This window comes from Epinephelus moara, chromosome 16 (genome assembly GCF_006386435.1).
Source record: "Epinephelus moara isolate mb chromosome 16, YSFRI_EMoa_1.0, whole genome shotgun sequence".
Lineage (NCBI taxonomy): Eukaryota > Metazoa > Chordata > Actinopteri > Perciformes > Serranidae > Epinephelus > Epinephelus moara.
Genome location: NC_065521.1, coordinates 37563776 through 37582401, shown reverse-complemented (window position 1 = coordinate 37582401; position 18626 = coordinate 37563776). Strand labels below are relative to the sequence as shown.

General features: G+C 43.3%; 1 protein-coding gene across 3 annotated transcripts in view; it reads left to right on the top strand.

The window, feature by feature from the left end:
* The first annotated feature begins 3307 nt into the window (after positions 1-3307).
* Positions 3308-18626, top strand: part of si:dkey-70p6.1 (uncharacterized protein LOC570575 homolog) — a 28425-nt gene continuing 13106 nt past the window's right edge. For 2 of the 3 annotated variants that reach the window (XM_050066264.1, XM_050066263.1), the window contains exons 1-2: positions 3308-3670; positions 16630-16857. In XM_050066264.1, coding sequence (XP_049922221.1) covers positions 16724-16857 — 134 coding nt within the window. In that variant the 5' untranslated portion in view covers positions 3308-3670; positions 16630-16723. Of the gene's footprint in view, positions 3671-16629; positions 16858-18626 lie in introns of those variants that run through there. The other variant, XM_050066265.1, reaches the window with a different exon arrangement.

Here is an 18626-nt window from a genome sequence, read left to right as displayed (position 1 = left end):
GCACTTGTATACCACTTTTCTAGTATTTCAATTGCTCGAAGTGCTTTTACTCTACATGTCACATTCACCCATTCACACACTGGTGGCCGAGGCTACCATACAAGGTGCCACCTGCTTCTCAGGACGCATTCACACACTCTCACACACTGATGGAACAGCCATCAGGAACAATTTGGGGTTCAGTATCTTGCCCAAGGATACTTTGCTTTGACATACAGACTGAAGGAGCCGGGGATAAAACCTCCAATCTTCAGATTAGTGGACAACCTGCTGTACCTCAGAGCCACAGTCAGTCACACCAGCCGTGATTCAGCAGTACACAAGTTAAAGCTAATGTTGCCCAGGGGCCCCCTTGCTATAGGAGCACATCCATCTTCGAACTCAGCAATCATTTTGATCTCAGCTACACACCTTGTGACTGTATTTTGCAAAATTGCAATGTCATTGCTTTGGTAAAAATCTGCCAAAGTACTCAAAAGAACCTCTGTGGTAGCTCCCGCTACAATTAGTGTCACCATGACCAAATTTTGCAATGATGACCGACCCAGTCTTACTCCGAAGTCGTCGAAATTTAGTGCTTGGGCAATGAGTTGTGGCATCATAAATAAACGAAAAACGCCGTCTTTTAAAGCCCCTACAAGGAACTTTCATTTTGAGTTGATTTTGGCGACCCTGTGGACAAAAGCGGTAGTGTTTTGCCGGAATGAAGCCTACATTTCCCATGAGCTCTAGCGCGCTTACCTGGCTCGCGCATGTGTTTGTTTTGGGGATGAATGAAACAACAAGCCCCCGCTCCTATCGGGGATCCCAGCTCACCTCTGCCGCGCCCCAGCTCCACCTCTCTGGCGTAAGCGCTACCGCTGCCGGGGTAAACGCAGCGGTCGGCTGGTAAGGCTGAAGGCCTGTTTGGCGAGCACTTCAATGGCTTCTTGGACTGAGTATGGAGCGGTACCTCGCCTCTTTATTTCTCGGCACTTGCTGGACCCTGTCGACGCCTGGCTGGTACCTGTCATCGGCCCGGATGAGGTGTTCCAGCCCCGCGGCCCCTGCTCTCCTCGTCCCCGCTGGCACAGGGTGAATCTGCGCAACCTGCGGCCTCTGTGTGTGGCTCCCCGGACAGCTAACGCCGTGGACCCGCCGGCTCCTGCCAGGATTGGGCTGGTAAATGCTAGATCGCTAGCGAACAAAACGTTTATCCTGAAGGATTTCCTGACTTCCCGAGGATTGGATTTTCTCTGTGTGACTGAGACGTGGCTGACTGTTGGTGAGTCCAGTGCTTTCACAGAACTTTTACCCGATGATTGCTGCTATTTTAACTCCCCGCGGACGTCGGGTCGAGGAGGAGGAATAGCGACTATTTATAAGAGTCACTATAAATGTAAGCAGCTAGGTAAGATGACGTGTGCCGTCTGAGTGCCGTAAATCGTTTCGTCCTGGAAGCGACCTGGGGCAGACCCGGACACAGTTTCCTAAAGGTATGGATATACACTATATAGAAATAGCTTATCTTCACACCGATGGTCTCATTTGCTGTTGTAGGTCACGCACATACATCAGCAGAAACAAGAGACTTTTGCATATCCAGTTAAAAGTTCCTTGTAGCGGCTTTAACATCGGCATGATGACATGCCGGAACAAAAATTAAAATAAGGTGGCAAAAGTCCAAGTGGGGTGGGCGGGAGAGCAGATCAATGGGTCCAACGAAGAGCTGTGTTCACGTTCTGTGAGCTTATAAAGCCAAACTGCGTGTTTTTGTTGTTGAAGGAAAAAAACTGCTGTATCGACTTAGTGCCTTTATTTTGAAAGAGACTGTATGTAAATGTTAAATTTCCTGTGAAAACAGACGTGTATTTTGAAAGAAGACAATGCATGTAACAGGCAGAACTTGACACGGTGTCCCAGAACGTCAACGCACCCAGGGTACTTTGCATGACGTATCTGGATGTAGAAAGTCACTGACCAAACGTTGACATGTGACGAGATCGGAGTGAGAATGTGTTGCTGTTGGTAACTACACATATATATAATTGTAAGTGAATATGTTTGAGTTTTAGACTGTTGGTTGAGCAGAACAAGCTATTTGAAGCCGTCACTATGGTTTCCTGGAACGTGTGATGTGCTTTGTCTATATTTTCTTTGTCAGTAAACTAAATGATTAATGAATTCATCAGAAAAAAATCATCTGGTGGTTAAGGTCAGGGAAGGATGGTGGTTAAAAGAGACAAATATTGACTGTCATTAGGAAACAGAAAACAAACAGCGGTCTTTTGTTTCGTTGATCAGACCTCCTCTCTCTGTAACCTTTCTTCTGTCTGTACTTCCTGTTTTGCTGAAACGACTGATGCTGTAATTTATCTTGACAGGACAGTCTGTATTAAAAACACCTCTCCCATATAAATCCTCGGTTTCTCCCTCAGTGTGGCACGGATCGACCCTCATACAGCAACACCGTCTCCTGCACCCTGATAGGCGGTTGCTCTCCTGCAATGCTCTGAATACAACAGTAGGTGGTGGTAGAGAGCGGTGGAGGTGTAGTAGCTTCAAAGGTGTGTGAGAGTGGCAAGGTTAAAGCGAGACATTAGTGGCCTACTTTTATATTTTTTCTAATATTTAGACTCAAATATGTCGCAGATAAATGAGACAACCTGTCAGACACACTGATATTAGTTTAACTTTGTACATTTACTTCCATTAAAGTGGGAAAAAGGAGACATTATGAGGGGTTACACTGGGTTATTAGTGGCTCTTATAGGGGTCATGTGAAGTTTATATTGATCCAGTGTAATTCCACTATACTCTCCCATATTTATAGAGATCAATGAAGGCTGCAGCCAACTGTTTGATCTGCTGTGTTGCTGCTTTCTTTGGCTCCTTCCTGCAGGTTTTAAGGGGTTTTAAGTCAAACAGACTCAGTGATGCTGATGCTGATTTCATATTTTGACAATATGTTTTTTAGAAAAGGATATTTACAGGAGAGTGAGGCTGCAAAACACACACCAATTTCAACAGGTTATTTAAATTCCTTGTGCAAAATAACACTTAAATTCGACTCTGAGGATGAAAATTGTAGTTTACAGACTCTACATGGTGTCTTATCTGTCTCTGAAATTAACCAGAGTCTCGTGCACCTTTAGTAGGGACTGAGAAACCTTCCTAAACTCATCCCATTCATTACACACACAGACACACACGCACACACATCCACACCCGCACTTCCTCATCCATCCGAGGGATGACGCTAGAATCAAAAGACAAACTCAAAATTGGGGGGTCTCCAGCTCTGCCTGTGTCACATGGAAGCACAGTAGCTGAGCCGAGGGGATGCGAGTACAGATGGAAGGGGCTTGAGGGACCGTGGAGGAGAAAACCTGGAGATCATACTGGAGATACAGCAGCAACAGCAGCATCAGCATCAGCAGCAGACAGGTTAAACACTTCCCAGCCTCCCTTCCGGCTGGGGAGCAGAGGCGCGCGGACAGGGCGCACAAGCGGGTCAGCGGGCGCTCAAAAGGGATGTCACATGCAATATGCTGCATTCGTGTTTTGTGAAGCCCGAGAAAGCCAAGTTATCGCCTGTGATTGATTATGCTCGCGGGGAGCGCCTGGTCCGAGGGGAAACTGAAGGAAGCGACCAGGGTTGACGCTGCGCCTCCCAAAATCTCTGAGCTGAGTGAGTACAGGGGGGATGCTATAGCGCAATGCTCTGTGCCCGTGGCTGTGTGACAGGCTGGAGGGAGGAGGGGATGGAGGCGGTGGGGGGGTCATTCATATGTGCCTATAGATCGAGCTCGATAAGCCGCACACACGCAGCTCAGCATCCCTTTATCCATCCAGGGAACATAACGCACCCGCTCTGCCTGTTCTCTCTCTCTTTGTGCTCGCCCTGCCTTTTTTCCTCTCCATCTCCTCTGGTCATACATTTAACACACAGACACGTGTGCACCCACCTCAGCCGCTACTGCATTGCCTTTTGTGATTTAAAGCCCCCAAATTAACGCATTCATCAGAGAACTTCATTGTGATTTGACGGGAGGAAGGCGCAGGAAGCCTCCAATCGGGTTTCTGTGTGCCGACTGTGAAGCATAAAGATAATTAACGTTAGACCTTCCGTTAATATTTGCAGCCCCCCCCTCCTCATCCTCCCTCCTCCTCCTCCTCCTCCTCACCCTCCCTTACTCATAAATAGGGGGTGTGGGGCTTTGTCGTGTAAGTTGCCAGCTGACCTCAGGGACACAACATCCTTTGCCATCCTCACTTTGATCTGGAAATGAATCGGAAACGCTTTGATGATTAGAGGAGAAGAAAAAGGGAGGAGAGAGGGGAGAGATCTGCTGCTACAGGCTTAATGAAACAATGATAAAAGCACACTGCATCAACCTGGAATTTTTCATTTTCTCTGTAGCCTCCACCTGCACGGGCATTTCCCCCTCGTCCCCATTCACACCCTGCATGTGTTCCCTGTGCATCCTCTTTGGGTTTGTAACCTGTTGTCACCAGCATCACTGCAGTTTGAGGTGTCAGAGCCCAGAGGCGCGGCGAGCCGGGCAGCAGAACCGTCACCCAGCGTGTGATTGATGCCTGCTTGAGTGGGTGCCATCATGAGCCACATACACACAGCCTCCACACACACACACACACACACACACAGGGAGGATTTTACAGACTATATGCACAGTGTAAAAACATGATGATGATGGTGATGGTTCCCCCCTTGTTTTAACTTCCAGTATTGTTGTTCCACAGCTGCTGGAAAGGATGTGAAATCATGTGATCACAAGAAATGATTCCCTTAATTTGCTGTGAATAATGTCAGGCGGTGTTTGTATCAGAGGCAGCGCTGCACAGATAAAGACAGAGCCTCAGCTTTCTTCCTCACAGGGGCATGGTTAATCGTTGTTGCAAGCAAACATTTGACCTAATTCACATTCTCACACAATAGCAGTCTCCTCTCCCCCCCCCCCTCTCTCCCCCTCACACACACACACACACACACTGCTGTTATTTGTGTCACACAGAGGGTGAGGTTTTTGCTCCACATGAACTCCCAGGTGGTTTATCAAAAACCTGAGCAGCTTCGGCAGAGAGGCCACTGCTGGCTGGCTGGCTGGCTGGGTTTGTTGAGACGAGCTCCAGTGTTATTAATAATGAACACACATGTAAATCCAGTGCATGTTCCTAGAAAATTAAAAAGCCTACCGGTTGTTGATTTGCGACACTGTAGGGCTCAATGTGTTCCTAAAAAATACATTTTTAATGAGGATTACAATTGAATTCCTTGTTTGCCCTGAGCGGAAACAGGGAACATTATTTTTATTGTTTGAAGGAGTTTGAGTCTTTATTATGTTTAAAAAGAAACTAAATTATATGTAATTTTTGTTTGTTAAATTTTGCCTGATGTGATCGGGCGAGTTTGTCGCTCAGTACGTTTCCTTTAAAGACATTTAATTGTTGAGATTAGATCCAAGTCAACAGGTGATACTTCATTCCTCCAGTCATCCAGGGGCACAATCACTGGGTATTTTCTTGGTTATTAATTCGTTAATAGTGTTTAATAGTCTGTTATAGGGCAGGGCAATGTATGATGTTATATTGATATCGTGATATGAGACTAGATATTGTCTTAGATATTGGATAAGTGTTGTGTTTTCCTGCTGTTAAAGGCTGCATTACAGCAAAGGAATGTCGTTTTTGGACTGTTGTAGCTCTTCTTTTATCTCCCTTTACCCACTTAAGCTTTACATCCACATTACTGGTGATTATTTATCAAAAATCCCATTGTGTAAATATTTTGTCAGAGCACCTCTACAATATTGTCACAATATCAAAATCATGGTATTTGAAGACTTTGAAAAACACCAGAGAACAGTAAAAAATCTCCATCACTTGTTTCCCAAAGCCCAAAGTGATGTCTTAAAATGTGTTATATTGTCTGACGAACAAATCAAAATCCAAAGTGAATCAACTTACTATAATAAAAGACGAGGAAACAGCAAATACTGACGAGAACCATCAGATTTTGGAGCTGAAACAAAGAGTCAATGAACTGATAAGTCAATTGACAGAAAGTTAATTGGAAACTACAGTATTTTTGATAATCGATTAATCATTGAAGTCGTCCACTCTCTGGTTCCAGCATCTCTAATGTGAGAAATTTTCCGTGTCGAATATCATCATAAACCAAATACCTTTGGCATCTGGGCTGTTGATCGGAAAAACAAACAAACATTAAAGGGGCTGTAAGTGAAAGTCAAAGCATATCAGTTGTTCAGGGTTCTCATGAATGTGGCTGAGCTAACAGCTAACAGCTAACAGCTAACAGCGTTAAATCCGCATGGCAGCCTCCGAGGCTGAATAATGAAGCCAATGCGGAAGTGTCAAAATCCGCAGTTCACTGAATGGCCACTTGAGGCTGGCTCCAAAACCGAGTCAATCCCCAAAGACCACTATGTTAAAATGCCCAACGCTACAGCAGATATTCTGTTTACAGCCTGGTACAAAAACTGTGTTGGTCTCTATGGCTAATTTCAACATTCATGACAACTGTACAGGGGGTGACTTTCTTTTATAACTCCCCCATTTACAATTTATCAAGGCTCAGAGTTACACATATTTAAGGGTAGAGCTGTCTGCAAGGCGTTGCTACAGTCTGTAGATGTGTCTAAATTCAGGGGCTGCAGCTTTTGAAGGATGCGGCCATTGCAGTCTATGTCAGCCACGTCCTTTGAAGACCCCATCAGCCAAACTGAACAGTCTCCGAAATGGGACAATTTGGTCTGCGGAGGATTTCCTGGTTGCATCACCAGTTGCTCTCGCTCCTGTTACCTAGCAACCAGCTGCACCTTACGAAAGAAGGAGTAAGCTAGTTAGTTAGTTAGCCCTAAATCATGGACCCAGAGATTGTTATTATATATATATATATATATATATATATATTTTTTTTTTTTTTTTTAATTTAAAACTTGAGGAGATGATTTACTGCTGTTTGATATATTTCAGGCTGATGGACTGTTTTCAGGTAAACTTATTAAATTAAGATTGTTTAAGCTACCAAGATGGCGACGGCTGAAATGCCAAACTCGAGGCCTCAAAACAGCAGTCCACAAACCAATGGGTGACGTCACAGAAGCTTCATCCATGATTTATACAGTCTACGGTTAAATTCATAAACAGCACTTAACAACTGCAACAGTGCTGACAGAACTAACAGTGTTAACCGGGGGGGGGGGGCAGGAGAGTGGGTCCACAATGATGGCATCCCTATAATAGCAGTAACTGCTGTATGAGCGCAGTGCAAACCAGCAGGGATGGGCTAGCTAGTGGGATACACACATGCACTAACATGCACATATGGCGACACTATCTACCACAACAAACCACAGAGTAGCTCAGATGACAACAAACGCAGAGGCAGCGTGACTTCATTCTCTGCTCAGGACGCCATTACTCCTCCATATCATCAAATAGCAAATACTGGTTTGCTGTTATATTAATGCTCTGAATGTTGCGTATAGAACCTTAAAGAGGATGTCACACTGGGCTCTGAAAACTTTCCAACGTTTTGTAGACTAGATGATTCATGGATTAACTGTGGAAAAAAAAAATCAACACACTACGTCAGATTTTTTTTGGCAATTTAGCTAAAAAAAACTATATAAACAATTAATATATCGTTAATAGTTGCTGATCTACAGTCGTCCACATTGCGGCTGTTATGAACCAAACTTTCATTCATTCCTGCACCCAACAAAGAGTGTTCTGTACAGCTGCAACTGTGAGATGATTAATCAAACAATTATATTCATTGTCGATTAACCAGTAGATTATTTTCTCGTCTGATCGATTAGTTGTTTAAACTATAAAATGTCAGAAAATGGTGAAAAATATTGATCAGTGTTCCCTAAAGCCAAAGATGACGTCCTCAAATGTCTCGTTTTATCCACAACCCAATGATATTTAGTTTTCCCGCTAAAATTAGAAACTTTTAAGAGTTTTTTTGTCATAAAATATTACTCAGATTAATCGCTTATTAAATCAGTTGATTAATTTAGTTGACAACTTATCGTTAATATCACAGCTCTAAAAATGAATCAGCACCTATTTGATAATCGATTGCTTTTTTGAGTACTCTTTACAGTGAAGTACCAAACACTCATCAGTCTCAGCTTCTCATTCTCATTCATTCCTATGTTAAATTAAATTTAGTGTTTTTATATTTTTGGTTGAACAAAATATCTGAACTGTGATGGACATTTTTCCCTGGTCTCCGGTGTTTTATAGATCAAATGATTAATTGAAGAAATAGTTGGCAGCTCGATCAATAATAATCATTAGCAGTCTCCTGTGTGTCCACCGACTCAGAAATAGAAAGAGAAGAATAAGTAGAAATCTTTTTTTATATGCAGCAAAATAATCTAGACTCAAAGGTCCACTTACTCACTTTTAGAGCTCTCAAACATTTACAGTCTTCGTTTGCTGCATAAACTGTTCCAAAAAGTAAAGAAGGAACTTTAATTCATTAACTTTTACTTTATGTTGTTTTAATTGACGATATGATGCATGAGATTCAGTAAGGAAACCAGATATTAATGATCGATGACGCTCCAGTTCCCTCGCCACATATGGCCCTCCTCTCAGTGTAAGTAGCCTTCTGGTCTGTGCTGCACGGTCAGGGCAACACCTGGCAAATCTGCACCTGCAGGTATTCGCCGGTAGTTTGTAACGAGCACATTGAGTGCCACAGGCAGAGGTGGGGGGCTCTCTGTGGCTGACGGAGATGGGGGCTTTGTTTAGTAGAAAAATCAGCCGGGGAAGGGCCATTTCTCTCTCTTGCTCTGAGCGCTACGTCCAATTGGTTGGCTCATGTGAGGCAGCTCTAGGGCCAGAGATTACACTGCAGTGCTGAGGCGTCACTCTGGCTGAACACCGCAGGCGGAGGCAGGGGGATAGAGGGGAGAGAGGAATGGGTGGGGAGGTGTGGACACACTCAATGAGACAGGGAAGGGGAAGGAAGGGAGGGAGGAAGGCCGGGAAACCTTGTTGGGAAATGTGACAGCCTCCTCTCATCATCTGCTTTCAGCGTCTTCAAACACCTGCCACAGGACTCCCACGCATGTCTTCCTCCCCTCGTCTCTCTCCTTTCTTTTCCTCCACACCTACACCTTTCCCCTTTCTTCTCTCTCATTACCCTCTCTATCTCCAACTCCTCGGCTCTGTTGTCAGATCAGCACAGATATAATTACACTGACACTGTTGCAACTGTGAATTAAATGATTGTTCCCTCACAGGTGCCTATGCTTCTTTAAATCCATAATATTCACTCAGGAAGTTTTGTGGTGAAGGTGGAGCTGGTGGATGAATTGGTGGCATTAAAAGCAGGTCACAGAAATCATTGACATGTTTGCTGGCTGCTGTTAAAATACCCAAAATAGTTTTGACAGACATGCTGAGAAAACATGTTCGCTGCTGCAATCACTTTCTTAAGACTAAAAGGAGCAGGTAATTATGTTGGATATCCAGAGCTGGAACATTTGAGCTGGATTGTATTAATAATATCGTGAGGTTCGTTTGAATCAGGAAACAAAGCAGTTGTTTCTGGTCAGGATGCCCTGAACTTACAAAGAAAAATACATGCAGCGTGCAAAGAAGCACCAAGTTATCCGCGTATGAAATGTGGTGCAAATTGGATTTCATGCTGAGAACAGTTGGGTTCATGGCTGGATCTCCTCAAAGAAATGTAAATTACCCGCAAAAGTCTGCAAAACTTCTGCCATGAGGAGTCTGATAAACTTCTGTCCTGTCTCTGCAGATACATACAGTAGTACGTCAGTCAAAGAATATGCTCTGAATACTTTCACAGAGAAGAAGAAACATTCATGAAGAGAAAAGTAAAAGAGCAGGGTAAATATTCCCTAACTTAAACTTTAAAGTAGAGGCCCTGCTGGCACAAGACGTCACTATAACGTCAGAAAGACATCAGACAGACGTTAAATTTTGGTTGGAATGGTGAAGATTTTGAGTCATCCAGGTCGTGCCCAGCCAGTATTTGTATGTGGGGCCCATGTGGGTATTAAATAGGCTGAAAAATGGGCCTCCAATGGGACTGTCCACAGGTTTCAAATTGACCCTATATCATTGCTCACATGGGTGGGTTTACCCAAGTTGGCCCCAGATAAGATGCCCCATTTCGCCCCATACCCTCTTGGTACCCAGGTAGTGCTTGCGTAACCCACATGGGGCCAATTTGGGTAAACCCACCCATGTGGGCAACTGGCATGGGGCCATTATGGAACCCGTGGACATTCCCAAATAGGGCCCATTTTTCAGCCCATTTACGACCCACATGGGCCCCACATACAAATGTTGGCTGGGTGGTAATCTAAAGTGCTGTATCGTAGGCAACTGGACTTGCTTAAGTTTCTTGAAGACGTTTCACCTCTCATCCAAGATCTTTAGTTCTAACATGAGTCGCAGGCGGAGTCGCAGGGTTTACACCCACACACGGGTTAAAACCAGCGACTCTGCGCCAGTACATCGGAACTGAAGAAGCCTCTTGGATGAGAGATGGAACATATTCAAGAAACTCAAGCAAGTTAAGATTTGGTTGGAATGAAAATCAGGTTGACGATATTTTAAATGTCTAATGACGTTAGAATTTTACGTTGCGTGGACGTTAACTTTATAACATTTTGCAGACGTTAGGTTTTGTTCTCCTTATGTTACGACAACATCAAGATAACGCTGGCATGACATGTTGGAAGATGTTGGACTAAAGTTACTTAACAACACATCTTAAAACCAATAAAATATCACCATCATCCGTATTCTACATCAAATTGACGTTGGCACTGGACGTCCTGACATTGAATTTTAGTCACCCTACATTATATTACAACCTAAATTCAGCCAAAAATCAACATCTAAGACAGTGGCAGCTATAACAGACCATGCCCTCCACTGAGCTGAACGTCAAAGTCCAACTAAAATTAAATTACACATTTTTTTGTCTGCTACAGCAACATATCTGCTCTGTGAATCATGTGTCCCATGTTGTTCTTTTAAAAAAAATAAACCAAAAGGGAGAAACTTATATTTAAAGTCCCCCTCCACTCAGAATGTGTTTTTTTTTTCTGTTTATGTCCCCTAAAATGTCGGACCTTGACTATACTGACTTGTATCTGTGCAAAGTTTGTCACTATAGAGAGGTGTTTTCACATTCCTCTACTGAAGGCGGTAATGTCTGTGCGCTTCACTAAAATCTGAGATTCAAACACACAGCGGACAAACAAGATCGGATGCGTCACTAATACAAACACTAACTGCTGTCTAATACAGAAAGTCGTATGAAAGGGAGGAACAAACTTTGACAAAATACCAGCAAAGAAACCTGAAACCTCCAGCACAGAGTGGACTTGTCAGTACAGAGAGCAGAGTTAGCATTAGCATAGTGACGTTTTTTTTTTCCCTTAGTGGTGCATGAAGCCAAAAAAGTTCAACTCCTGCGTATAAAGTGACTTGCATGGTCAGCACTGCTTCTGCACTGTGGGGCCAATAGAGCAGGCACTGTAGAGACCTTCATCAGCCAAGCCGGCTACTTCCAGTTCAGTGCTCTCCTAGCTTGAATGGAGATGATATGATTTAACTGAATGGCTTTTTGTAGACTTTTCAAATGTAATCGGACCAAACAGATCATATGAGTCATTTTGCAGGGGTTGTGACGTTCAAAAAAATGTATCCACTGATTTACAGACGTCTCTTTAGCCATCTCAGTGTATCACATGACAGACTTGGTAGTCCAGAAATTATCCTCCAAAGCCTGGCACATGTCCTAAGGGCCTGTGGAGAATGAACAGATCTGCTTCCAGCAACTTGGTTTTTTTTAACTTATAATGTGGGAAGTCCATGTAAACAAAATATTTATCATAGCACAGTATTTTTTACATACTTTAAAATATGTTAGAGGGGGACTTTAACATGTTTTTATTTCACAGCACTGTAGTTTTGCATCAGTCCAACAGAGTCCGTTATCTATCCATAGACGAAGAACTTATTTTGCATCAGCCAAGCAAACCAGCATAATGCAGAAATGTCATTCTTCACAACACAAGAGCCACAAACTCAGAACAACAGCCCACATTAGCTTCCCAGCTACAGTCTCATTCTTACTTTAAGCACAACATGAACATGCATCTTTGTCCTGCACCTCAGCATGTGAGCCACAAAACAAATATTCACAGAGGAAATGTGCTCAGCTAACGCCAAGACGGCTACATAGATAATTAACTGCACAGCTGCAGCACATTTTAACAGCATGTAAACGTACCTTAGATGTCACCTCAGGGTGGTTGGATGGTGGTGTGGTCCTCACTGTCTTCCTGTCAGTGCAAGCTGCAGTCAATCACAGACATCAACACGCCCACCCAGGCAGGTGAGAATGGGTGTGGCCTCAATCTGCATACCTGGCTGTACTCATATATGGATTAAACATAAAGATGTGTGCAACAGTCTGAGTGGTTAGTGTAATTTTAGTGAGTGAGATTTATCTTTTTATCTTCAGCATCTCTGTAGTTGTTTCAAAGCTGCAGGACAGAATGTGAATCACGTGATCACAAGAAATTATTATTTTAATTTGCTGTGAATAGTGTCAGGCAGTGTTTGTATCAGAGGCAGCGCTGCACAGATGAAGACAGAGCCTCAGCTTTCTTCCTCACAGGGGCATGACTGACGTTAGCGTTTAGCTCAAAGCAACACTGTGTCTAAGTACAGCGTCACAGAGCAGCTAGCATGGCTGTAGATTCATCATACAGTCTGGATGGTCAGAACAGTAAAAATGTATGTAATGATGTATGCTGGGTTTTTCTTTTCCTCTTTTTTTTAAGTCATGGAAGTCCAGAGATGATGCATGTCACATATGGAGGAGAGGGTGCAGGAGGAATGTCAGAAAATGGCTGTTTTGTAAAATTAACAACAGGAAAATAGTGCTACATTTGGTCAGATGTGTGCCAGATTTAGGCAAATCTGCTGGGCATAGAGCGCACGCAGCCAGTCTTGGCAAGATGTGGAGAATATATTGCCGAGACGGACAGAAGGGTTTATTTCTGTGAGGATGGTGCACAAAACATACTGTGGGCCCAAACACTTTCAGACTCCAGAGAATATATATTTACACATATATGTATATGTCCACACTTGGGTGACAGAAAATGGACTAAATAGCAAAAGTAGGTTCTGCATAACTGGTCTGGGCGTTGCCTAAATGAGCAGACCTGACTATAGTCAAGGAATATGTGAATAAAGGTGCATAGGTATAGATTTTGGAAGGGTGTCAGTACTTAAAATATGAATTTGTCCCTCCAAATAAAACATAAAAGTAGCAGAGGGATTTTGTTTTGACAAAATTAAAGACATTTACAACATAAGACGCTGCAGGAAATACACAAATTGGAGCATGAAAACTCCCCAGAGAGCAGGAAATTAAGTGTTTGACGATTAAGATTTTCTTGCAGAGGACCCCCAAACCCCCTGTTTCATATGTGCCCCCCCCCCCACTGTTGGAACAAAACCTACGTTCTTGAATGTGTACAATACGGGTGTCAAACATATGGCCTCCGGGCCAGAACCAGCTAACCAAAGGGTCCAAACTAGCCCACTCAATGACTTCGCTGAGGGTAAAAATGGCAGAGAAGTCATTAATTCCAATTTTTCCAATTACATATAATGCTAAATGAACCAGTTTCTGTTTCCTCTCAGAGATAACTAGGAAGCCAGTGTGCTTGGTATACTCAAAGAATATTATATTCAGCACCACTATCAAACTCATTAAGGCAAAAAATACAACATCTTGCAACGACAACTAAGAACAGAGAAGATAAATTAATTGTTGGCAGGTCTGAGGAAACATAAAAGCACAAAATAGCATCAGCACCAAAGTCATACTCTGAGGATGAGTTTGCTGAAAAAGAGACATATTATTGAAATTATCTTTTTTTCATCCTTCAGCCTTCATCTCAGTCTGTTCATCATTTGTTTTGTAAATGGGTTGTTAATTAATTTTGAACATTTTAGCCCCACCGAGCAGTACAGTACAGTTCAGTTCGGTACGCTTTCTTCCCATTTCCACTGTGTAAAGTTGGGGATGGTACCAATGGAACCGTTCGGTACGGTCCCCATTTTTGGTCCCTCCTCTGTTGGGGTACCTAGCATGGCACCTGGTACTAAAAGGTGGAGCTGTGAACACTGCAGTCTGATTGGTCAATAGAGGACGGTCACTCTGCTCAGGGCTGAGTTGTGGCTGGTTTTGAGGCTCATGTAACCACTGTTCATACCGTGGAGAGTTTTATTAGTAAACTGTAACAATAAAATGAAAGCATGTTTTGCTGCCTCTCACAGCAGCTGGAGTCGAGAAAAAAATAACTTCATTCACTGGGCCGACTGCCGGCGACTTTTAAGGTGGAACGTTAACTTATGATGTTACTCAATGCATGAGGTGATGGCGTGAATCAATCAACACACCTTTAATTTCACTTTAAGAACTTTGGCCATCACTTTAGTTTTTATACGACACACACTTTTAGTAATGAGTGGATCTTCAAGTGTTTATATATATTAATTTCGACCAGGTTATGTGAACTGCATATATTCTAATTCTCACTCAGAGAAAAAAAGCATCGCAGAGCATTGGTCCTGTGGGCTACAGCAACACTAAACCCCTGAGCTTGCCTGAGAAGGACGAAATGCACAAACCTGCTATTTTTACACATCCCATGGAGAGAGACTCACACCAACCTGTTTTATTTTGTTCTGAAAATGATAGCGTGCAGCCTTGTTCTGTGGACGATAAACGAGGTGCAGACTTCCATCTGTGTCACAGATAATGAGGAAACACTGAGTGCTGGACGGAGCAGTGAGTGACAACAACCCCGCCCACATTTAAAAGTACTGTTTGCAGTGGAAACACTAGGGTCTAGGTACCATGTCTGAAGGGTTACTTTTGGCTCCAAAGGTACCATACTGAAAGTGTTTGGTGGAAACGGGACTTTTCAGAATGTAAAGCTACTCGTAATGTTTCTTCTTTACAGTAAAAGAGAGGGATTTGAAGGCTTTGTTATTTACAGGCTGGTCCGGCCCAATTCAAATCAAAATGGGCTGTAATGTGGCCCATGGACTTAAATGAGTTTGACACCCCTGGCGTGCAACAATCCAACCGATTGGAATAATATTTGTGCAGTTTAAGTGGGTAATATCTGTCTGGGATGAAGCATAATGAACCCCAAATTAAGTTTAACCAAATTAGGAGGTCATGAACTGATGATTCAGAGATGAAGAGGCAAGAACGAGCTCGGGTTGCTTGAATCCTTATAAGACCTCACTATGTTTAATAGACCCCTACTGCAGTGCTAAAGATAAATTATCTGAGCCGGAAAAAAAAAAAGGCAGCAGTCTTGAGGTGTCCAAGGTTTTGGCAGACCTTCAGAGAAGATACACATTTTTCAGACTACAGACAAGTTGTTAAAGTAATTTAAACTGTGAGGATTATAGTCTGTGCGGACAGAGGAGGATCTGTGTGGAATATATAACACTACAGCGTCAGATTTGATCGTTATAGTGAGGAGGATTGAAGAAGTCTAAAAGTACAAGATCCACCATGGAGTGTTTTGCTTGGAAGAAAATCTGTCGTTATAAACTGAACAAATACACGAGAGACATTTGGACAGACATACACAGACAGTTAAGTATCATCATCCCAACAACAACAAGACTTTTGGACAAAACCAGGCGGTATGTTTCCTGCAGCCTGCCGCTCACTGGTGTTGTTGCTGATGGACGAGCGACAAATAAACACACATGAAAACACACAGTCACAGCAGACAGATGGCATGATTTGACAGAGATTAGAACAGGCTTGTTGTTTGGTCTTTTTGTTATGGCTCCGTGTGTTTTCTTTATTTATTTTTTATTGTTTATTTGAAACATATTACGCTGCCAAAACGTGAAATCGTCTGGCAAGCAGAGAGGAGCGGAGGAGAAGCAGGAAAGATGTTTCTGTCTGCTCTCGGTGCTTTCAGACTTGTCTCCGTCAGTGTTTCAGGTTACTCTGCCTGCTGGCATGTTCATCTTTGGCTGTGACTCATCGTACCTTCTCAATATGTATGTTTGTTCTTGTTTGAATGGTTGAAACCATCAGAAATATACACATATGCATGGCAGCAGCTACCTGGCAAACAGATCAGCAGTCGACTCTGAGTGTTGAGATGATTTATGTCTGGTTTATAAAGCAGAGAATTAAATGTATGATCGTTGGATTACTTTACCAGCTCACTTTTATGCTATGCAGACCCAGATAACTGAAAATCTTTGCAGGTATGCTGTTGATGTCTATGTAAGTGTGACACACAAAGCTCAGTAATCCCTCCAACAAGGTAAAGCAGAAGCACATGCCGGAGGCGTAATGTCTGTTCACTTCACTGCTTCAGCGCTGGACGGGAATTCTCACTCTCCCTCTCCTCAAACTGCTGCTTCCCTTTACTGTGAATATTTTACTTCTGGTTCTGCTGCTTTGTTAACCTGCTTAATGTTTTGTAAAGGGTTAGATAATTTTGTAATTAAGCGCCACTCTGTGCCTTCTCGCTGCAGATCCCAGTGAGACCGTGGCACTTCCCTGCGTGGATGAGTTGTAAGGGTGTGAGTGTGAGTGTGTGTGAGAGCAAGTGAGCGTCAGCGCTCCCACATGGCCTCCATGCAGGACGGGCTGAACTTCACGGCTCCTCCCTACGGCAAGGTCCTGCTGCTGGGTGCTATCGCTGCTGCCTCAGCCTTTGTTGTCACGATCCTCATCGTGGTGCTCTGCGTGGGCTGCCAGAGGTGAGGCGCCGTGCACACATGACCACAAACACACACGTACACACATACGCTCATGCGCACACCAGTGGTGGAAGAAGTGCTGGGATCCTTTACTTACAGGAGATCAACAAATAAATTGAGAATTCCAATATTTGTAAACCACATGGTCTCACTCCAAAGTCGTCAGATCCGGCTCTTGGGCAGTGACTTTCGGCATCAGACACTGACGAAAAAAAGCAGTCCTTTAACGCTGGCATGATACGCAGCCGGCGTCAACAGGGAAACACGGTGGGACAAGAACAAATGATATGGCGGCAAAAGTCCAAGTAGGGTGGGTGGGTCCAAGTAGGGTGGGTGGGAGCTGTGGTGGATGGGTCCAAGAAACACCGACTTCCACCCTGTGGAGCTGTGTTCACATCCCGTAAGATTATAAACCCAAACCACCTGCATTAGATGTTGGAGGAAAAATAACATCAATTTGGGGTGTTGAACCGATGTAGTGAGTTTATTTTGAAAGAGACTGTATGTAAATTTCCTGTGAAAACAGAAGTGTATTTTGAAAGAAGGCAATGCATATAACAGGCAGAACTTCACATCTCAGAACGTCAACGACCAACACCCAGGGTACCTTTTATGTCGTATGTGGATGTGGAAGGTCCATGACCAAATGTCAATATGTGACGAGGTCGGAGTGACAATGTGTTGCTGTAAACATGAGCTTCTCTCTCTTAAAGCCAGAAATCAAAGAAGTAAGTCTCAACATTGTGATGTCATAGGGCATAAAGTCTGGAGCTGCTCCATAGACAATGAATGGGTATGTGTACCCTTATACTCAGAACATTCCCCTGGGTGCTCTCAGTGTCATCTATTACATCCTTCACCATTCATTGTCTATGGAGCAGCTCCAGACTTTATACTTGATGACATCACAAATTTGAGTTTTAGCACTCTAGTTTTTGGATTCAGGAGAGAGTTTTTTATGTTTAGTAATATTTTTGGACTGCCTTACACCACAGGAATAAGTTCCCCTTTAAGTAAAAGTAGCAATACATCAATGTAAAATACTCGACTACAAACAAACGTCCTGCTTAAGTAAAAGTTCAGATGTGTTATTAGCTACATGTACTTAAAGTATCTACATAAAGGAAAGGAACTGCAGTAAAATGTCCTCTGTGACTAGAAGAAGGAGGACTCAGAGCTTTGACCTAAAGGGACATCTTACCTGTAGTGCTGTTTATCAGTCTAGACTGCTTTGGTGTGAGTTGCAGAGTGTTGGAGATATTGGCTGTAGATGTCTGCAATGCAACTACATGGCACTTGGCTTGTGGTGCGCTCAAAGTGCCAAAAAAAACACAAAACATCAAGCTACAGTTATAGCTCGACTAGGCCATTTAATTGGACTACTGTCCTTGTCCCGGTATACAAGCACAGGAAGGGAATTGATTTATCAACCAAAGTATGTCTGACTCCGCTACAACAGGTGGCGATATGCCCCCTTTCAGCTTTCAGTTAGGATTGGAACTTTTTGTGATTGACAGACAACTTTACAGCAGTACATTTTGTCCTTCCAAAAATTCACGGCTCTACATGAAGATTTTGCCATGTTGTTACTGGCTTCTTCTTCTGCTACACATTTAATACTTTAAGTTTCTGGGTCAAAGCCCAGGGCAGATACTGTGGAGCATGTGTTGAGCAACTTGGCCAGTTGGGGTCTGATTGACTGTATACATGCAGGGGTAACTCAACTCCCAAATGCATTATCAGGGTGTGTTAATTTGACTTTGAGAAAT